Source organism: Paramormyrops kingsleyae, chromosome 18, assembly GCF_048594095.1.
Source record: "Paramormyrops kingsleyae isolate MSU_618 chromosome 18, PKINGS_0.4, whole genome shotgun sequence".
Classification (NCBI taxonomy): domain Eukaryota; kingdom Metazoa; phylum Chordata; class Actinopteri; order Osteoglossiformes; family Mormyridae; genus Paramormyrops; species Paramormyrops kingsleyae.
This window is the reverse complement of record NC_132814.1, coordinates 24130283-24152488: the sequence shown is the minus strand read 5'-3', so window position 1 is coordinate 24152488 and position 22206 is coordinate 24130283. Positions and strand designations below refer to the sequence as shown.

General features: G+C 40.3%; 4 protein-coding genes across 5 annotated transcripts; 1 reads left to right on the top strand and 3 right to left on the bottom strand.

Moving 5' to 3' along the window:
• Positions 1–1658: 1658 nt before the first annotated feature.
• Positions 1659–7276, bottom strand: dnaaf6 (dynein axonemal assembly factor 6). 2 transcript variants are annotated; one of them, XM_023834238.1, is made up of 7 exons: positions 7219–7276; positions 7067–7131; positions 6709–6778; positions 6378–6477; positions 6093–6189; positions 5511–5596; positions 1659–1960 (listed from the first exon to the last, which is right to left on the bottom strand). In XM_023834238.1, the coding sequence occupies exons 2-7, from the start codon at positions 7094–7096 to the stop codon at positions 1831–1833; spliced, it is 513 nt and encodes a 170-aa protein (XP_023690006.1). In that variant the 5' UTR covers positions 7097–7131; positions 7219–7276; the 3' UTR covers positions 1659–1830. The 2 variants fall into 2 exon arrangements, with proteins under 2 accessions (XP_023690006.1, XP_023690005.1); XM_023834237.1 differs by having other exon boundaries at positions 7067–7268.
• A 1361-nt stretch (positions 7277–8637) lies between these two features.
• Positions 8638–12695, top strand: LOC111855317 (probable G-protein coupled receptor 174). The gene is made up of 2 exons (XM_023834235.2): positions 8638–8698; positions 10111–12695. Exon 2 carries the CDS (start codon positions 10352–10354, stop codon positions 11327–11329), a length of 978 nt encoding a protein of 325 aa, XP_023690003.2. The 5' UTR covers positions 8638–8698; positions 10111–10351; the 3' UTR covers positions 11330–12695.
• A 1005-nt stretch (positions 12696–13700) lies between these two features.
• Positions 13701–19011, bottom strand: chmp1b (charged multivesicular body protein 1B). The gene is made up of 8 exons (XM_023834236.2): positions 18832–19011; positions 17794–17891; positions 17503–17649; positions 16880–16948; positions 16281–16388; positions 15895–15938; positions 14843–14915; positions 13701–14421 (listed from the first exon to the last, which is right to left on the bottom strand). The coding sequence occupies exons 1-8, from the start codon at positions 18845–18847 to the stop codon at positions 14377–14379; spliced, it is 600 nt and encodes a 199-aa protein (XP_023690004.1). The 5' UTR covers positions 18848–19011; the 3' UTR covers positions 13701–14376.
• Positions 19012–19641: 630 nt separating this feature from the next.
• On the bottom strand, positions 19642–21294 carry LOC111855341 (syntaxin-1A-like). Its single transcript, XM_023834268.2, has one exon. It carries the CDS (start codon positions 21292–21294, stop codon positions 20383–20385), a length of 912 nt encoding a protein of 303 aa, XP_023690036.1. The 3' UTR covers positions 19642–20382.
• Between the last annotated feature and the right edge of the window lie 912 nt (positions 21295–22206).

Below are 22206 nucleotides of genomic sequence, written 5' to 3'. Positions count from 1 at the left end.
ATCCTCCTGGCCACTATTTCTCGACTTGGCACCATGGGGACTGCTCTGCACTGGATTGACTCATACATGTCAAACATTTCATTTCAGGTGGCTTGGGATGCAGAGGTAACAACCAGCGCTCCCCAACGCTCTGTCCTTGGTCCTGTCCCTTTCTCTCTTTATATTACCTCTTTAGGTCAGATCATCTAGTCTCACGGCTTCTCCTAACACTACTATGCCAATGATATCCAAATTTAATTGAACTCTCCTGATGGCAACACAGTCTCCATTTGGATCTCTACCTGCTTGGCTGACATCACAGCCTTGATGAGGGACCTTTAGCTTAATCTCTCCAAGACTGAGCTTCTTGTCTTCTCTACCATCCATCATGACATCTCTGTTCTGCTTCGATCATCCACACTATCTCCATCAAGGTCTGCCAGGAACCTTGGGAACCTTGCTAAGAGCATAACAGTGCTCTCCTGATCTTGAAGATTTAATCTGTATAACATCAGGAAGTTCAGGCCTTTTCTGTCTGAGTATCCAGCTCAGCTTCTTGTCCAGGCACATGTTACCTCATGACTTGACTATTGCAATGCTGTACTAGCAGGTCTATCAGCTTGTGCTATCAGACCACTACAGATGATTCAAAACATGGCAACATGTCTGATATTTCAAACTGAACTGGGTAACGAGACAGCAGGAGTGAGACAGACAATTATCCAATCGGGGAGGGTGCAAGACAACGAGCAATCAGGAAAACACACAAGGGCAGGAACAAGAACAAATTAACTCAAGCAACTAAAACTAAGAACTAACCAAGAAATAGGGATAACAGAATCTAACACTGTGGGAATAACAGACAGGTAGAAACACAAGCACGGGCAAAACAGAACAAAACCAAATACAAATTACAAGACACAGGAACAAGAAAAACTCATACAAATGAAACACTAGGGAACTAAATACAAAAACAGAGGAGGCGGGATTCAAAGATAAGACAGAGGGGTTCACAGGCAGCTGTATGCTCAATGCATTGAGCCATCTGGCCAACAGGGAGTACAGGAAAGCACAAAGACTGAGAACAGGAGGGACGAGATGACCAGCACCGCCTGCCAGCCAAACGGGGAATGGACACAGACTGGGACAACAGGAGAGACGGGATGACCAGCACCGCCTGCCAGCCAAACGGGGAATGGACACAGACTGGGACAACAGGAGAGACGGGATGACCAGCACCGCCTGCCAGCCAAACGGGGAAGGGACACAGACTGGGACAACAGGAGAGACGGGATGACCAGCACCGTCTGCCAGCCAAACGGGGAAGGGACACAGACTGGGACAACAGGAGAGACGGGATGACCAGCACCGCCTGCCAGCCAAAACGGGGATGGGACACAGACTGGGAAAACAGGAGAGACGGCATGACCAGCAACGCCTGCCAGCCAAACGGGGAAGGGACACAGACTGGGACAACAGGCGCTGACCCTGACAGTTTTAGTTAAAATCCTGCTTCGTTTGAAAGGGCAATCAGGGTTATCTGCTTCACGTGATATTCTCCTAAGGTTCTAATTACTCTATTCACATTTACATTTTAAATATATAGTGAACATTAAATATTAACAGTTTCTGTTTCATTGTATTCTTTTTATTTTCCCTTCCAGCCAAACTAGCAAGATTTGTTACAGAAGTACAAAAAATTACATTTGATAAACTGGTGGATTACATCACAAATGCCATCTTTCTGCTGGCTTTGGTGCAAAATTCATAAACAATACTGCCTGAAACGGTACATAGAATAGAATAGAATTCTGATACTTTATTCATCATAATAATATATCCCATTTTCTCTCATAACAGGTTGATAGCATCCAGCATTCGGTTCATGGGAAGAGTGACCTCTAATTCTTCTCTCTCTGCAATGAATTGAGCCTTTCCCTTCTGGTTATGTACAGGGTGTGGGAGATGCAAACCTAGTTTACTGTAAAAAAGAAAAATATCACATGAGCTCATATTGAAAAGGCCAGTCGACAAGTTAAAGCATAAATATCCATCATATCTGCCCAAACACAAGGAGGTTTATTTTGTAGCCAAAGGTTCTTCACCTTGCCTACACAAGCCCTCTGTTACATTTAAAAGTCCTAGTTGCATGCAAAACAAGAATAAAAATCCATCCTTTGTCCAGTTGCTTATTCTTGTCAGGGCTGTGGGGAGACATTGAGCTAGAGGTTTCCCTTCCTGAGACCTCAGCAGGAGCCAAGGCAAGTGTGAGGCATTTGAATGTAGGAACGGGCAGGAAGTAACTCATATGTCTGTGGGAGCCAGGGAATAGAAATGAGTGACAGGATGCCGCAAAAATAATTTAAATAAGTATTACTCAAATATGTTACTCAAATATATTACTCAAATACTCCTCAAGGCCTTGAGCTGCGGAGAAATGATAAATGATGTGTCAGCACAAAAATCTTTAACACCTGATGATGTAAGTGCCTCTTAAGGAAAGGTGAATTTAAAAGTGCGTATTTGGCAGTGCTTTTCCATTATAAACAACCACCATAGGGCCCACTTGCCTTTTGCCCACTGTGAGAAATGCAACTAAGTGCTATCATACACTGGGCACAAGTCTGGCACTTCAGAGCTAAAATGCTGTGTTTGCTCAGTTCCAATGGGCCAGACTACGCTGACATTCAACTGCACTAAAAAATGAAATTATATAATGTGTATATTGTTTGTACAGATCTATGACCGATTATCAGAAACATGGTTGCTGGCAAAATGTACCTATATGTTTGACTAACCTACTATTGTGTGAAAAATGTGTTTTAACTGTTAGACTTTGAATGTAGCCTATTTGTTAAGTCTACGGGTTTGTCTGTATTCTTTACCTGAAAATAAGCATAATATGACAAGTGTCTGTGGGACTGGGACAGAATTTTGTGGGTTTGGGCTGGAGTGGGATTAAAATTCCATCCTACACAGACCTCTACATGGATCCTATCCCGAGCAGCAAAGGGCACAAGGACAACATGGACAGGATACCAGTCAGTAGCAGGGAACATAAAGACACACACACACAATTTGAAGACATTATTTCACCTAACATGCCTTTGGACTGGGAGAGGAAACCAGCAAGACAAAAGAAGAACATGTTAAACCGAAATATTGAGTAGAGATGCGACTCAAATCTCTGGAGGTGTGAGAGAACAGTGCTGTATACAGAACCACCTGATACTGATAGTAATAGCGGTAAGTCTGTTATTGCTGATGATCATGTAACGTGTCCTGGGTATGACACTAAACTGCATCTGGCCCTGCAAGCAGTGCTCTAACTTGCAGGGTAAACATTTTGGGGGCTGGTGGTGAGATTGGCACTCCAGCCACCACAAAAGAGCTCGGAATAAACAGGCGTGATACCCTTCTGCTCTCCGCGGGAGCTGCTCTGCTGCAGCTGCCCACAAAAAGGCTGCACGCACTATGGAGATGGGGGAAAGCCTTCAGGAGCCTCCGAAGAGTCCCAACCGTCGGAGAGCTAATAGGGTCAGGCCTGTTGGGGACGGGGGCCGGTGTGGTACTGAGATATCGCCTGCTGTATGGCAGCGCTTGGGTCCCAGTTTGAGACGACCGATATGGGAAGGCGCATGGAACGTCTCCGGCAAGATGACCATCTTCCTCTGCTATTGGGGGAGCTTCGTAAACTCATTTCGTTGCCGGCACTCTCTGAGGTACACAGAGTGGGGAGTGGCCAGATCTCTGTAGGTGGGTATACCTACTTTTGGTCTGGTCGGTCTGATGGCTACCATCCTCAGGGAGTAGCTGTTGCTGTAGTGTATCAGCACCTCCTGAGATTGCACGGGTGGTGAATCAGCTGGGGGTAGGCAAGGCCTCAGGGATCTGTGGTATCCAGGGTGAACTTCTCCAGGCTGGTGGTAACGCTGCTCTACAGGCATTGCAGGCAACCTTTGCTTCCATTTTAGAGTCAGGTATCATCCCAACTGACTGGAAAATGGGACTTGTAGTCCCTATCTGGAAAGGTAAGGGTGATCGCCTAGATTGTGGCAAGCAGAGGGGGGTAACACTGCTCTCAGTGCCGGGTACAGTCCTTGCTAGGGTCATCCTTAACAGGATCCGTGAGGACTTGCTTGCCTGTCGGCGACCGGAACAGTCTGGTTTTATGCCTAAGAAGTCTACCATTGACTACATCCTGGCACTGTAGGTTCTCATTGAGTGCAAGCAGGAATATCGGCAGATATGATTTTCATAAAGCGTTTGACTCAGTTGATTGAGTTGCCCTGTGGGACATCCTGAGATTTTGCAGGATCCCCCCGAAGTCACTGGATGTCATGGCCGGCCTGTACACTGGTACTGTGAGTGCTGTGCAGAGTGGAGGGAGAACCTCTGGGTTCTTCCCAGTTGATCTGGGGTTCATCAGGGGTGTGTTCTTACTCCTATTCTGTTCAATGCTTGTATGGGTTGGGTGTTGGGCAGGGTCGTGGGGTCCAGCAGTTGTGGGCCATATGTCGGTGAAGAAAAATGTACTGATCTTGACATTGTTGACGATGCTGTGATCTTCATGGAGTCAATGGAGGCTCTGATTGAGGCTCTCGAGAGACTGAGCGAGGAGTCTGAGTGTCTGGGATTGCAGGTGTCCTGGATAAAGACCAAGATCCAGACATTTAATGACTTCTTAGGCACAGCCATCAGTAGTGTATCTGTCTGCAGGGAGAATGTCGACCTTGTCGAGAGTTTTATTTACCTCAGCAGCGATATTCATATCTCTGGTGACTTCCTACGGCCATGTGGCGTGTTTACCCAAGAGTGACCCAGCTCATTTCTGAGGACATGAGTGACTGGACCAGGCCGAGAGGACGCCCACGTAACACCTGGCTGTGGCAGATAGATGGCTATTTCCGGTTGGTGGGACTGGACCGTTTGTCTGCCTGGGGGGGTCGCCAGCCGGGATCCCTAGGAGTTTTACCGTGTGCTGGGTGTATGCACCCCAACCTCACCTGACCTGATGCAACCCTCAGTAAAACACACTGGCACCAGTCTTCAGTAATTATGTTTTTTTTTTTTTTAATCATTATAAAGTAATTTACAATGTTAAGCAATTGCTCCTCCCTGCCTACCCTGGGCAGAACAACAGTCCTGCACCTCGGATAGTCATAAAAACAAATGTTGCAACACGGTGGCTCAGTGTTGCCTTGGGGGTTTGAATCATAGCTCTGTGAGTACAGTTTGCATGTTCTTCCCATGTTGTGCAGATTTCCTCCAGTAATTCCAGTACTACCCCCACAGTCCAAAGACATCCAGTTAACATCCACCTCTGGATTAAACACTTTTTGTGTGAGTGTGAGCCCTGCGATGGATGGATATCCAGCCCAGAGGCTTCCCTGTGTTGTGTCCTATGACGCCTGGGAGAGACTCCAGCCCGCCAGGTCTCTGTCCTGGATAAGCAGTTGGAGGACAGCTGGACAATAACAGTACAAACACCAGTTCTCTTTTTCTATAAAAAAAATAATGCAGAATCTTACTATTTTGGTGTTCTAAGATCAAGGAACTTTTCTTTGACATCCAGAATGACTTCAGCAGCATTTGTGTCAGGGAGCTTGATCTTCACCTATTAATTAAAAGATTCATGAAGGTATTCTAAAAAAGGCGATTTATGAGATAAAATTATAGAATAAGCATTTATGTACAGTACAGTGGATATAAAACTGCACCCTTATTGAAATAGCAGGTTTTTGTGATGCAAAGCCAGAAATCAAGATAATATTAATAATAATAATAATAATAATAATAATAATAATAATAATAATAATAATAATAAAATAATAATAAAAACCAGAGACAATTTATTATTTCAGTTATTTTTACTACTGAATTAGCCATTTGTTTTTTTTTTCTGCTGATTTTTGCTGTTTGCAAGGTTACATTAAAGAGAGACATGTCTGACATGATTTGTCAGTTTCTGGCTTTACTTTTAATAATGGTGCATAAACTTTTTATATGTTCACTGCATATGAAGCAATGCATTATAGTTTATTTTAGAGAATAGACATATTTTAAGCCAGCTATATTAAATCTGTTGAATGATGGGTAGGAAGGATATTTACCACCATGTCCTCGCAGCACATTGAGGATGGATCTTTCCTGGTCATACCCAGAAACAGGTCCTCTGCTCCCACATGTTGCTTCAGCACTATGTCGTACCTGTCACGAAAACCCATCTCTGATTATTTAAAGTCATACCGAAGCCATATACTATCTGCCTTATTTATATGTCACTTTGTCAATGTGTACTAAATAAATTAATGCATTTACACAAATTTGAAGCGCCCCCCCCCCCCCCTCTTCCGCTGACAATGGAAATATTAAATATTTGACTGAAGCACTCTTACTCAGGTTGTGGTCGAGGATCAGCGATGTCATCAAATTCTGAACCCTCCGCAACATCTTCAGTATCCCAGATGTCCTTACTGCTTCTCTTGAGATAGGGTGCTGCAGAACAGGACAGCATCTAAGTTAAGAAGGCCATTTTCACACACGTCCTGTTTTTGTACACAAAAATTGTATTCAGGACTAACTCATATAGACTTAGGTGGAATTTGTACATAATGGCAAAACAGCTTCCACATTCTATTTAATGTGATGAAAAAGAAGAAGCAATCCATCTTGCTCAATGCACATCTTTTGCAAATACAAAGTTAAAATTAAATCCTAAACCCTCACCCGAGGTGCCGTCTGATTGCTTAGTGGGACCGATATGACCAGGTCCAAGCCGAGCTTGGGCTGTTGCAGACTGAAATATTTGAAAAATATCGAATCATTGTCAGTGAAAAGTCTAAGAACTTAATCGTTAGATATATATTTACATACAGGAGTGTCAATACAAAGTTAAAGGCTTAGCAGATAGCCTAATATATATTAACAAGTAAACTATGGCATTAAAAATCGTAACGTCGTTCAGCATCCGCTAGAATATCTACTAGATTGTTACGGTTATTCTAATACAAAGCATCGCTTACAAGTAAGGCTTAAATCAGTAGTTCATTTTCTAGTCATCTTAGTTATGCTCATGAAACAGTACCGAACAGCTGTCGTCTTCATCGTCTTCCATTGGGCAAAGTAACGCAGACAGCGCTTGTAGGCTCCCTGCGGAATAATATTCTTCCATTTTAAATATTTCAGTATTATACACGCATAAAACCCAAGATGCTGTATCTTGTAATCCTTAATGACCTTGTTAAAGTTTTCTTAGTTGATGAACTACGCAGAGTAGCGTTTTCCGATGCCATGGAAACCCAAGTGTACGCATGCGTGGTACGAGCTCTATTAGCCTTCCTGCCGCTGGTAGTTTTCTTTTTGACCGCTCAGTGGCGAAACCTTAGATGGACAAATACAGGATCGAATCACTTTTTTTTAGTTCTTAATTTTCCCAGTAATATTAAGAGATATTAATGAAATTAAATTAAACTAGTTGCAACTTTCCAAATAAGAGCGAAAAAGTTATTTTGGCTCATATAAAAGATTGGTACGCATAGCACGAGTTGTACTCGGAGTGCCCCCAGGTGGTACGGGGGAAGACTGTAGTAATTTATGTGCACTGAAATAAACGTTCCCATCCTCCTCTTCAGTTTGCAAATGAGACATTTCAGACATTACTATGGTTTTTAGCCTTGCATCAATGATTCTGTAATAGTCATTCAGGCCTGCTTTCTCAGGCTTCTCAGCTGAGCTACAGAATGGCCAAAACTTTATGTGCTTTACAATCCATACAAGAGGGGGATTTTGGTGTGGGGTTGGTTTTCAAGGGTTGGGCTTGGCCCCTTAGTTCCAGTGAAAGGAACTCTTAATGCTGCAGCATTCAAAGCCATTTTGGACAATTTCATGCTCCCAACTTTGTGGGAACACTTTGGGGATGGCCCCTTCCTGTTCCAACATGACTGCGCACCAGTGCACAAAGCAAGGTCCATAAGGACATGGATTAGCGAGTCTGGTGTGGAAGAACTTGACTGACCTGCACAGAGCCCTGACCTCAACCTGAAAGAACACCTTTGGGATGAATTACAGTGGAAACTGCGAGCCAGGCCTTCTCATCCAACATCAGTGCCTGACCTCACAAATGCTCTCCTGCAAGAATGGTTAAAAATTCCCATAAACACACTCCAAAACCTTGTGGACAGCCTTCCCAAAAGACATGAAGACTATGACTATCTCTTTCTTGGAACTATTGATTACACTACTCATGAATGTGGTTAAATTGGAGGAGTTTATGTTTGTTTAGTTAAACTCACAGTACATAACACCTAGTAGAGGAGCTTACTTTCTGTTAAAAGTAGGTATGAAGTTGAGTTCTATCTAAAAAGAAAATACCTATTTGACTCTTTTCCTTTCCAGTTGGCAACATGTTTGCAATTCTATGTTTCCTGACATTAATATCATTATAATTTAATGAAACTTGTAGTTTCTATGCAACATAGCTTAAGGAAAATTCATGAGCTAATGGACACTTCAAAGGTAATTTTTTGCACTTTCTGTTATAAAAGAGAGAGAGAGAGCGAGAGAGAGAGAGAGAGAGAGAGAGAGAGAGCAGTGCTCCTCCTTTTGGGATAACCTAATAGTTTTGGCACAGGAGAATATCTGTACTAACTGATGTCTCTCAAATCATTTTCTCCAGTCTTACAGGGGGTACTTCAAAAATCTGGCATGGCAATAAAAGGTAGGACATCTTTGAACTGGTGGAAGAATTTTTTTGGTGTCTGTCTGTATGTGTGGATGTTTAAGAGACTAGTTGTCTTATCAGAACAACATTACTAAAAAAATATATGCTTGTTTACTCCAATGCCATTATAAAGAGTAATGTGTCAAGTTGAAATAATTCCTGTGTCACATTCGTTCACGAAAATTCTAGAAGAGGTTTATTTGTTGTATTAGTTCTATGATGCAAGAATATTTTGCAATAATTAGAATAAATTGGTCACTGCAGTTCCTGTCTACTAGCACTAAATATCTCAGCACCTGAAAACACTACCAACGCGAGCACTAATGGAACATGCCACTGTCATCATATTATTCAAAAATCTTAATAAATTCATTGTTTAATTCTCTGGGATCTATTAATGAAACATTTTACAATATATATTCTTACACACTCTTTGTGTGTGTTAATTGTTTGATTTTCATGAATAATCTGTTATTTACTTACATAAAATCGTGGAGAGCAACACTGCCTAGCACTACAAGAAAATATATTGTGCAGTCATATTTCTGCTGAAACCCCAGGGACTGCAAAATTATGTAATGAGGGAGTTTTCTCAAAAAGACTGAAGCACGCTACAAATGCAGATAAAGGACACGAATTTGCAGAAAAAGAAAACAAATGTTAAGTAAGTCATAAACCACGAGAAAGATGGCCAAGTGGACCACATGTCAATGCATTGAAATAGAAATGTTTTTTCACCTTTGCCTCTGTCTTGGAAAAGTATCAGGAAAATGCAAAGTCTTTGCCCCACTGCCCTGGAAAACAGCCTGAAGGAAAGGACACTTTGTTTTTCATAAACACATTTTTCAAAAGCAGAAAAGCGGGGGAAAAAATCATTATAATTACTTGTATACACTGAATATAAACCCTCTGACATTCTGAGGCCTGTCAACCACTTCTGAGGTAGTCTGACAGGCCTTGAGATTTTGATATATTTCACCTATCTGAAATATATTTCACCTATCCCATATGCTTTTATTCAGCACAAACCCAGCACCAATAATCTGAGACCATTTAGAATGTCATTTATCTATTATTTGTTTAATTCCTGATAAAACATAGAAAAATTACAAAACTGGTTATTTGTGACTTACTTTCTTCTGTAATCCTTTTGTATCAATCACTGTACAAAAAAGTTAAAAAAAATTATAACACCAGTTTGTAAAATTGAGTAAGGTTCAGGGGGCCACCTCAGGGAATATAGAACGGGAGCTTTTCCTGTTCTTCTCTAAAGAAGATCCTAAACCTTTTTTCTAAAAATAGCTGCAGAAAAAATGGGGGGTTGTCTTATAATCCAGGTCATTTTATATCTGAATACAGCACTTCTGAGGGTGAATGTCTCACTCTCTGATCTTATTTTTGTTTTACAGAAATCTGCAAATATCATATTTAAAAACTCATATCAAGGACATGAAGATATTGACCTTGTGGAGGTGCTGAACTGCCACAATAATCACAAAATTGAGGCAATAGAAGTCTGATGATAACATTTCAAAATGGCATATATGGTGTAGAAAGGGAACGCTCTGAATGAAGAGTTACTAAAATCCAACAAATGAAAAAGTCACACATGTAAGAAAGAGGTGGACCTGCTCGGAGCTGGGATTAAAAATGAATTATACATGTGAAGATGGACATGATCTGAAGTTATATCAGCACCTGATCTATGCAGTAACCTACACAGTTATCCTTGTGCCGGGACTCGTTGGCAACGTGCTGGCACTTTGGGTCTTCCGCGCGTACATCAGAGAGACCAAGAAGGCAATAGTGTTCATGATAAACCTGGCTTTGGCAGACCTCCTCCAAGTGCTCTCATTGCCTCTGAGGATCTATTATTACTTAAATGACACTTGGCCCTTTGGACGTTTCCTCTGCATGTTCTGCTTCTATCTAAAATATGTGAATATGTATGCTAGCATCTACTTCCTGGTCTGCATCAGCGTGCGTCGCTGCAGTCTCGTCATCCACCCACTGAAGTACAGCAGCAACAAACAGCGCTTTGACCTCTGTTTCTGCACAGCCGGCTGGATCATCGTCTGCCTCGGCTGCTTACCGTTCCTCCTGTTGCGGCAGGGACCGGGCAAGTCCCTCTGCTTTTCAGAACTACCTATTGTGAAGCTGACTGTGCCAGCCGGCGTTGCAATCATTGTGCTGGCAGAACTGCTGGGTTTCATCCTGCCACTCACTGTGGTGCTAACATGCTCATGGCGAACAGCAGTCAGCTTGCGCAGGAAAAGCAGAAGACTTCAGCACAGTGCAGAGAAACGGAAAGCACTGAAGATGGTCCTCTACTGTACATTGGTATTTCTCATCTGTTTTGCGCCATACCACCTCACCTTCCCCTTACACTTCTTGGTAAAGTTCAACGGAGTGGAAAACTGCATCTTCCGTGATGTCATTTTCAAGTGCCACCCAGTTGCGCTGTGCTTGGCCAGCCTCAACTCCTGCTTGGACCCCATCATGCACTACTTTACCACAGAGGAGTTCAAGAGGCGGCTGTCCCTCCATGAGATTCCTGAAAACCTCAAACTATTCAGTCAGCCTAGGCGTGCACGGTTAGTGCTTCCAAAATCGAGTGAGGGAGCCTAAGGACAAACTGCAGCCAGACAAGGGAAATCGCTGTCCTGCAAAGGGAATGCCAGCGTGAAACTTTATCAATTTCTATGGGGAAATTTGACTAATTAAAAAGCACCCAATGAGATTGTTTGTCAGTTAACTTCATAACGCAGAAAACAGCTCTTTTAGAAATATTATTTGGATTTGGAATTTATTACCACTTGAAAAGAATGTTTTACTTAAAACTATTTGATGTATTTTTATAAACAAATGATTTCGTTATAAAATCAATAAATTTGCAATAGTTTTACTCAATTAAGCAAGCATTCCCAGACTTCCTGTGAGCGCTTTATGTCTCACATATATAAGTACGCAAGTTCTAGGGTCAGTCGGCACCAAGCACTCCTGAAGCATTTGGAGTTATGGCTGTTGCCAAAGGGCCCAACAGTGAAAACAGTGGCTGTGAGATTTGAATCGATGACATTCCAGACACAGGCACAGATCACTAACTGCAGAGCTACCCACGTAGCTCGTGGGAGGGTGGGATTATGGCCAATCAATTCAATTATACATGGGAGGGGTACGGGTTTAGCGCAATCCATAATTAGTATAATAAAAAAAGAGCTTCTGTTCCAGAACCCGAATGTCACTCAATCACCATGGCAAATGGTGCTCTGAATTAAACCAACTCTAGCGTAGGCTTAGCTAACAGAAAGTCAGGATTTAAAGTACAGGACTGCGGTTGTGTCAGCAGAGGTCAGCAGTTTGATTCGGTGCTCCCATTTCTTCAAGCGATGACCGACATAGGAGTGGACATTCTTCTCTGGTTAGTCGTTCTGTCATTTGCTGACAAATACTTCAGTTTCTCATCCCAGTCCATGATTTTTTCCCCTGGGATCAGTAAAGTTAAATTTGATTTGGTTAAAATGTCTCTTATTTATCTGAACACCCTTTTTCAGGCTCTCGTTTCAAACATGACACACCATGGATTTGCACTAAAATTGTTACAAACTTTATGCATCACCTTCCATTTTTTTACTTTCTACCATGTATGCTACCATGTATACTCGAACAGCTACTGAATATTTTTGTAGTTTTTCCTGCACATACACCACTGAGAATAAATGAGACATAGTTCAAAATACAGGTTTTTCATATGCATTATTACTGAAATGTTTATTGTTGCATTATGACACTGAAACTGCCACAGCTGCAGTCTCTGTCATACTTATGTCATGGCTGATTAGATGGTCTACGGCTGTATTCATTTGAAATTGCTCTGCATCTGTGACTCCCAATACCACTTACAATACTACCCTGTACTGTAAACCTGTTGGCCAACATAATGGATGTATTTGACAGTTTATGACTGTTGTCCGTAGTATTTTGTCTTTTAAGATTACACAATAAAAATGTTTCATTCATATGAAAGTAATCAGAGACAGTTGTTGCTTCAACAATTGAATTTTATGTGAAGGCACAGGAAAATGCTTAAAATTCTATAAATGCGATGTTGATTTGAGGATTTAAGCAATCAAAATAACTGTAAATCTACCACCTTCCTTGTCTTTGTCATCTTCCTCTATACCTCTGTGCTCTCTGTCTGTGTCAGCTCCTCAAATTCTCATTGGTGACTTATGTATTCATGCAAATCAGGCAGGTGTGGGGACCATGAAAAATGTGCCAAGGCACTCAATGTTCAGTTTCAGGTTTTGAAAAAGAGTATCACTGCTGCAGTGAGAACAGTGAGATGGTTGCTAAAATTTGGTGAGAACATCAAGCCATCATAAAAAGGTTGGGCCTAAACCTTGCTGATCCAGGGCTGACCAGGGCGAAAGCTGTCAAACTGTAAAACCATGAGACTTGACACCTACGCAAATCGAGGCAGACACACTAAAAGAAATTTTGTTTACCTAAAGAATTACTCGGAGTGTCATTAAATTTTAATCAGTTGCTTTACCTACTTACTTAAAAAGGGCCTAAGGAGCGGACTTGATTTTTTTAAAAGCCTCAATTAAAATTTGCATTCTCAATTGCTCGGCAATATGGAGGAAGGAAAACAGAGCATAGAAAAGAGGATCCAAATAAAGAGCAAAAGCACCAGTTGTGCAGAAGCACTTCACATTAAAAGTGAAAAAAAAATGCAGTCATCTGTCAGAATTGCAAAGCAGAACTTAAATATCAGAACAGCAATGAAACTACATCTTAAAAGACGACATTCAGGTTTGGTGGACTCACCCAATAAAGTGAGGTTAGCCATAGATGCTGTGTGCCAAAAACATTAGAATTATCATGTTCACTATACCTAGGACCTGTGTGACAGTGTTTTCTGCTGTAGAAACTACAACTAGTCACAAAGGCATCACTGTTTTGCACATGATAACAATACTTTTGTCAGTATGAATAACCATTAATAAAGTTTTATTGATTTACAGACCAATATCCATAAAACGTAACACCAAAATAATTTTAAACCAATACCAAACACAGGAAGCGATAAATAACAATATCCATAAATCTTTGTTGATATTTCAAAGAGTGTCAGACATAAAAAAAAAGAGAAAAGATATTCATATTTATCTTATGTACTTGATTTAGGACTTTGTTTTGTTTGTATACAATTGTGATTTATCTGGTGTACGTGACTGATGCAATGCATGTCAAGAACTATCATTGGGGGGAAGAAAAACAAAACAAAACACGCTTTTAGCCTGAATTCACAAAATAATTTCTCTGCATGATACCTTTTGACAAAATCCTTTTAAGAGAGTATATCAAAGTAAAATGCATTACAAAATGTATACATCTGTTACAAATCCTCTTTTTCTTTTTAATGACAAAAATGTTATGCATTTTCTTGTAGTGTAGTGGAGAATTCAAAATATGCTATACAAAACACTTACCACTCCCCATACAAGATAGAGGACTGGGGGAGACAGCTCCGTTTTAGAGCTAAAGGCAGTGAAGAATTGAGGGGAAAATGCAGGATTGGGGAGGAGGGAAGAGACTCTTTCCGGCCGGTCATTCCAGGACAGTCACTGACCATATTTCTGGCACATCTTGCACGAATTGTATGTCCACTACACCTGGTCTCTGAGTTTGGCCAATCTCTGAGACAGCTCATCCTGGGGAGAAAGACAACACAGGTCAGAACGTAAGCAGGGAGCTGCTTGGTACTTTCAGCAACGAGTGTCTACGGCAGGGTGGTTTCGGGAGTAATTTGGTTTTCCATTTCCATATTTTTTATTTTCTTATCTATAATATTAACATTTGACCGACATTTGGCAACTGAATGTGTTTGTTGTGTAAATTGAAGGTACAAATAAAATACATATAATTATTTTACTGAAAACAACACTAAATCAATGTTCAAAAATAATAGCAGCCTTTAATTAAAAAAAATAATAATTGGATTCCCAGTTTCCGACTTGTTGTTTGTGTTGTCAAGTTCTTATTTTGGAAAAGGAGCAAGAAGAAGCGTTTTGTTATAGCGCGAGATGAACTGATTCAACAGGATCTAAACCATCACCCGTATGTTTCCAGTACCTGCTCTGCAGATGCAACACTTGTGCCCACTGAACCCATTTGACCTTGTGGAAGCTCCATGTTTAGATCCAGCCTGTAGAGAGCCAACAACAGAAGCACATGCTTAATATCCTATTAAGTTTTAATATACAGTGAATGCACATGCAATAAACTTTGAATTTCTATCCAACCAGGAATCAAACCCAAAATGACAGATGCAGGGCTGCTACATGATTTCAATGCTTTTTAACACTGCGATTCTACAATGGAAATAATACCAGTGTGTGTGTTTTAAAGAGAGACAGCATAACAGGCAAGATATCTGGCCCTGTGCAGGAGTTCTATAAGACCTAAAGGCAGTGTATTGTTGCCATTGTGAGGAAAAATCTGCCCAGTTTCTCATTATCATCAGATACGTTTCTACTACTTGTCAGATAGAGAAAAACATTCTCGAGTTTGAATGGGAGATATGAATTGTGTGTGTATATATAATTTTATTGTATAGAGTATAGTATTATATACTGTATATAGTTTGAATGGGAAATATATATTGTATATACAGTATATTGTACATTTGCCTTATTACAGAACTTTGGGTGTATAAATTTACTACCGTAAAACCCCACACACAGACAAACTATGTGTGGACGGCTTGAATGCAGTCTCACGTAGTGCTAAGTGAAACTACCCAGCATGAAGGATAACTCGATCAGATCACCGAAATGAGTCATTATCAGTTTGGCTCTTTTCTTTTTCTCCTTAGAGCAACATGACATACTCACTATATCATTAAAGAGAAATGTTATTTGAATGAGTTTCATATATTGTTATACCGAGGATCATATCTTGTTATAATGGTATATTCTTGTATCTCATAATGAGAAAAATATCTGGATATAACCTCACCAGGATTGTACCACACATGCACATTTGTCATAATATTAATATACTATTATATCATAAGTCATCAGGAACCTGATGTAATGGAAATTTTGCCATCTAACAGTCAATAACAGCAAGTACACCAATAATACACATACAGACTTCTTTAATAACCAAAACAAATCTCTTACCCAGCTTCATCAGCCATCTCATGCATCAGCGAATCCACTTGGTTCTTAAACACAGAGAAAGATAAACTTCACATCAAACTCATAATTCATATCCATGATTTCATGAGCATTTATATGTCCAAATACAAGTTATACTCAAAATTAAACATTAGGAAACCAAATACCAGCTAGATGACATACAATAAGAAATACATATACCCAAACATAGCAAAATATAGTGTCTCTCCTTTTAATTATCATGAGATATGAAAGAGAATGATGAAATTAACCATGAGAGAAGAACACATTTTAGAAGCTTAAAACTGAAGACATTTACAGGTTTTGTTGTGGTGGTCATAATGGAAGCAAACCAGTGACATTACAGCAATGTAAATAGACAGCCGTACCTGCGGAGTTGTGAGTGTTGTCGTGTTGCTCATCGTGTCCTCCATCTGGGAGGTCTGCACATCCAGTGTTTCAAACTGGCGCTCAAACTTGTCCATAAGGCCTGAGATCTGGTGAAGAGGAAACAGAGCACACACCCGTTCCACAGGACATACTGCTCCATAATCCCACATGCAGTGAGTCTAAGTTCACATAGGAGTTCAGCAAAGCTAATGTGTGTTCCTCGGATTCAAGGTTTTACCACCTCTGTCTCCCTTCTGAAACAGAATCAGGTTTATTGGGCAAGTTTGCTGACATACATGTGAAACTTGTCTCCGATTGTCAATGGGTCTCATACATACAGCAGATACACATACAGTTAAGAAAACAGACAATGATTACATTGACTGGTTAGTATATTCAATGGGCTTGTGTGGTTGATCACTATAAAAAGTGCATGTCAGTGCAAAGAATGTAGGAAAAAGCACAATGTGTGCAATATAATAAATACATTAAGTTAGTTGTTTTAACATAAGTATTCTACACAATGAGGAGAATTCCAGAGATGCAATGCTTGCAGACCTTTCAATATGCAACCTAGACAGGCATGAATAATTCCTACCTTCTCCAGGTTCATGCCTTTCAGTGTAGCATCCATGCCTTTCACAACACCAGCCATTGATTTAGTGACCTGCAAAGCAGACCAAACAAAACCTGTGAATTTCCAAAGTATGTACATTTACAGCTAGGAAAAAGCAAGAGACAGCCTAATAATCATTTCAGCTATTTTCAGAATCATTTTTTTATTTACACGATTCAAATCGGCACAAATTTATCATCGCAAAATATGTTACACGTGTGACACCAATCCACCACATCTTCATAATGATATGCTTATGCTTTCTCATGTGTATAAGCACCCGCTGTGTAACTTTACTTTAAATCTGATTATAAATTATTAATATAGTTTTGAGAACAATTAGACCATGAAATTTGAAATGGTCCTGTGATCTTGACCAGGATGGGTGGTTAGTAGGTGGATGGATTGATTCATTCATAAAAAACTGAAATGCTGATACAGATCTGATACACATTCAAAAATGGATGCATTCTGACACTTAAAAATGTTTTTAATTATTTTTATAAAAGGCTTACTGCTGTAAAAAAAAAAAAACAATCACAGAACATACAGCCTTCAATGTGAGCAGTGAAGAGCTTGTGCACTGGATGTGTGGGATTTACTACCTTGTTCATTGTAACTGCAGTTTGGACCCTGGCAGCCACTGCATCTACCCGGGCGCTCATTCTCAGGAAGTTCACAGACTGATTCTTCTGCCGGATGGCGTTTTCTGCATGTATCCGTGCCACTTCCATATTTCCTTTCTGAATGGCCTAAATTATAGGAATTATATACATCAGTTACAATACAGTAATTCTTAGATGGCCTAATCCTTAAGCATGTATGATTCTATGTTGTTATACATTGAAATTATTAAGCCTGAGTTACACTTCAGCTCCTTTTCTAAGAATACTCACCTTTTTCACCTTGGCCTTTTCCGTTTTCTCCTCCTTATCACATTTCTTGGCATTTCGCTCAAGTTCTTTGGCAGCAAACTTTAGGTTGAAGAGATGTTCTGTGACATTAGGTTAAGACATCCCCATTGTGAAAAGTCATGGCTTTATATGGCAGATTAGATTTACGCAAATAGGTCCATATGGATATTGAGGGGAATACAAGATTGCGGAAGGGACAGTGGTGGGAAGATCTAATACAATTTTTACAGTATTAGTTTTAATTCATCATAGACGCATAAAGTGAAAGAGGATGTTGTACAGCGTTTGTTAAGAGACAAAGACTATAACGTTGTTACACTCATAATCACGTGACTACCATTATAGTTCAAGTTTCGTTGTGGTTGATTGCAATGCGGCGTTCAAGCTTAACATCACGGCTACTGAGGTGCAGCCGGTCAGATTGATTTAGTTACCTTTAAAATCTTGCTATCGACACCAATAAATTCCTTTCAATTCTATTTCGGTATTTCACGGCAACACACATCCCGAAAGAAGCTTAGGATTCCAATGTTTCAGGCATAGCCCACGACTCATGACAGCAACAACCAAGGCAAAAAGTGGCAGTTTAGGGAATATTTATTGGAATAATATATATTTAGAACCACTAAATTTATCTGCTTATTAATTTTAAAATACAACAAACGCACTTTACTTTTCTAAGAACCATATATTCCTAAGAAAGTCAATCACTTCCTGAAACTCCAGCGACAAACAACCGACTCCAAGTAGGTAACTAAGCCAAATAGTGGACTTACCTGACTGGAACTGCTGAACGCCACTTAATTTAGATACATAGAACGCCAAGCTACTCCCGATTTTAGGATATATTTAGGATATATGTTTTTGTACAGACACTCTAAAAGAATATAATGATACATATCGAAAATGACATTTCTAATAATTACGTTCAACCTGCATGTGGATCCTACTATAACAAAGTCTATGTCAGGCCAAGTCGAGTCTTCAACGCAATCCAGTCTTTTTGGAACAAAAGGATACTCTCCATATTTGACATGTTTTCAAGAAAGCTTGTAAATCCTGAGACAGTAATTTACAAAAAATATATTTAAAATTATCACTAAAGCGGTTAAATCGCAGTAAGACCTAAGTTCTTAATCTGCCCTCTTCCTGGTGTTTGTTTTGCCGAGATACTTCCGCCTACGCTCATTGATGACGTCACCATCACGTGTTCAGGGGCCGTGCTTCGTGAACGTCAGAATGATTCATGATTCATTTACCCTCCATAGCAGACTACTTGGCTTTGGTTTTATTTCACATTTGCTTAGTGATATTATCTGTAGCGTGTCCCGTCCCGTGTGCGCTGTTTTCTGGAGTAGGCTTGCCGCAATATTGTATTAGATGTGGGACTGGTTACGGTAAATGGATGGATATGTTGTATTAAAGTAATGATTATGACCCTTCAGAATTACATTATAAAAAAGAATGAATATTGAATTAGTAAATAGTAAGCTACGTAATTTAGAATAAAAATAGGAAAAAACAAAAAATTTAAAATAAAATACATAAATCCGTAACAATTGCGAATGTAACTCCCCAATGGAAATGAGAGATCCTTTACCACAGAAAACACCCTAAAATGAGCACACAAACATAAAAAGCCAAAAAAAATTTTTTTTTTTCAGTTTAATAAATATCACATGAAATCCCATGGAGGAAAAGGCTTTTGATTACATTCCATTAAATTTGTGTTCTATGTTAATTGTACTGAACTGATCTTTCATCAATTAATACATATACAAATAGAAAAACAGTTGGAAATCCATCTGTAATAGAATTATAAAGGCCTACAATCATTGACAAAACACAGCCTGTGCATATTATTATTTGCAATGACAATGACAATAAATATACTGTATAATTTTTTTAACTGAGGATGTGCAAGACTAGAATATTAATTTGCTGTGATTAATTTCCACCACTGATATTGCTAGAAAATGCTTCAAAAATGAGCTCAAAGAACGTAACATAGCAGCATATCCAAGTTACAGCACAAACCCATATGGGAGAAAAAAAAAATACAACTGAAACATCATTTAGTTTTGTATTATGCCCATTTTTTGTCTACATGTGCTTTCCAGGGTGTATAAGTATGACCATTGAAACAAACATTATGTAAACAACCTGTCTCTTACACAATTTTATTTACAGATATATTACATGATGAGCATTATACACAGCATAAATACATTTGGAATTGCATTCTAACAACAAATGAGACTTTTCTTGAACATGAGAAAAGAGACACAGGCTAAGTACCCAAATGGCTGAAAACCAAGAGGCCCAATAGCAGCCTAAATGTCAGCTCTAACCACAAATTTTGTTTTGACTTAAATTCGTTTTGATTTAAACTGCAAATTTAATCTATCATAGCATTGTCTCAACAGATATTCATTATTTCATGAACATTTATTGTTTATTCGGTAATTTTGAAATATCAGTCATGTAACCAAAAACTTAAACTCACTTAGCTTATTTTTTGATGGTTAATTGCTGGTCAAAGTGTTTTCCTATTTGGACAAAACAGCCTGGTTACTTGGTAAAGGGCAAGTTCGGGGATGCACAACACAGGCATCCGCAGCACAAACACAGTCCCAGAAGAGAGGAAACAAGAGCAGCTACTCGGGACTGGTGCTGATACCGAAGAGCCTTCTTCAGTTTCTCGGAGGACTCGCTCGCATAGTCTAGAGTGTGTAGGACGTTGTACTCAATGTGGTCCATCTGTAAGTGCTGTTGGCACACCATAACTTCCAGGGCAAGAAAAAGAGTGTGGAGCTCACTGATCTGCTCTTCCAGGGCCAACAGCTGCTGGTGCCTCTCCTGGACAAGTGCAAGATTCCTGAGGGCCTCAAGTTCCGGGATGTCAGTGCCCACTAGCTGGGGAACCTGCAAACTATCTGTCAGGCGTCGGATCTCTTCCTCATCCAGCTCCAGGCCAGCCAACTGTGTCTGCCTTACAATCTGTTCCCTCAGGCGCCCTGCATACTCTGTTTCCCAGGTATAGTGCTGGCTCAGAACCTGATTGTGCCGTTGGAGCAGGCTGTAGAACTGGGACTGCTTAATACGGCCTTCTGCACTACCTTTCCAGAGCGTTCCAGTCCAATCCTTCTCTTTAATGCGAGACAAACGCTCTTGGATGTCCCTAGCCTGGTGAGAGAACCGTCTTTTGAGTTCAGCAAGAAGGTGCTTTTCTCCACAAAGTTCCTCAGCAGTAGTGCTACACAGAATCTGCTCCTGCTTGCCATGAATCTCTTCCGACGACTCTCGTAACTTGCTTAGATCCATGTAAAGCTGAGATACCTGCCCAAAGAACTCTTCCATCCCAGAAGACTGTTCCTCTTGATAGCCAGCATTACAGTAGCCAGGACCTTGAAAATGAACATCTATTTGAGATCCCTCATCCCTGTCCTGGTAGCCCCTCAGCTCATCCAGTCTGTTCTTCATCTCACCCAGCAAAGGAGTCTTCAGTCCCTAGAGACTTGCACACCCCAGCCATTCAGGCCCCCCCCACCATAAGCCGGAATGGGAGTGTTGCATGTGCGTCATACAGCTCTCCCAATTGTCAGCTCACAGCTTTCTTTTCTCACCACGATTAAAGTAAATATTGACTCATTGGCAAGTTTGCTTACCAGGTCAGGGGATTTTCCCCCCCCCCATTTTACATAGACGTCGACTTACATTTACGTTTTTTTTTGGGTTCCAAGTAATCGTATCCTAACCACTAACAGAAGAATAAATCTTTACTCTTACTAAACTGCTCTTGTAAATATGCTTTGTCAGGAACTGTAAACTTCATGGTCAGAACGTGGCTTGATGCATCATAGACCTTTCTGACAAAATGTAATGGAAAATAAAGTACCTAGAAGAAGATTGCAACAGATGCAGTATCCTACTGATCAGCTTAAACAAAATAGATATACTACTTACCACAGTAGAAATGGTTTTGGAGGAGTTTGACCAGAGTGAAGGAAAAACAGCCAATGAGTGCTCAGCATATATGTGGGAACTCTTGTAGGACATCTAGAAAAGCATCCCAGGAGGCCACCCCATGAAACCGGCATACAGGGGACAGTAGGATCAGCCAGTGCCTGGAGCAATTGGGGTTAAGGGCCTTTATCAAGGGCCCTGTGGTGGGATCACTCTGCTGACCATGGGATTTGAACCAGGAACCTTCTGAGTCTGAACACACAGTTACCCCCTCCAACAATTTTTGTTTGTTTTTGGTTAGTGCTTAATTCCATATACGTTACAATTTTGATGACTTTATAATTATTCTGAAATGTATGGGAATATTACAAATAAACCTTTCTATGGGTAGGTATGTCCAGACCTTTGACTGGTACTGTATATTTAAAC

Excerpts from the sequence above, each read along its gene's own strand:
- LOC111855317 (XM_023834235.2), top strand. The coding sequence starts at position 10,352 with ATGAATTATACATGTGAAGATGGACATGATCTGAAGTTATATCAGCAC.
- LOC111855341 (XM_023834268.2), bottom strand. The coding sequence starts at position 21,294 with ATGAAGAACAGACTGGATGAGCTGAGGGGCTACCAGGACAGGGATGAG.
- chmp1b (XM_023834236.2), bottom strand. Across the intron at positions 17,650-17,793 it reads AAAAGGCCAAGGTGAAAAAG|GCCATTCAGAAAGGAAATAT; the intron begins GTGAGTATTCTT and ends CCTATAATTTAG. Across the intron at positions 15,939-16,280 it reads CAACACTCACAACTCCGCAG|AACCAAGTGGATTCGCTGAT; the intron begins GTACGGCTGTCT and ends TCTGTGTTTAAG.
- dnaaf6 (XM_023834237.1), bottom strand. The coding sequence starts at position 7,153 with ATGGAAGAATATTATTCCGCAGGGAGCCTACAAGCGCTGTCTGCGTTA. Across the intron at positions 6,478-6,708 it reads GCAATCAGACGGCACCTCGG|CACCCTATCTCAAGAGAAGC; the intron begins GTGAGGGTTTAG and ends CCTGTTCTGCAG. Across the intron at positions 1,961-5,510 it reads GATCTTAGAACACCAAAATA|TAAACTAGGTTTGCATCTCC; the intron begins GTAAGATTCTGC and ends TCTTTTTTACAG.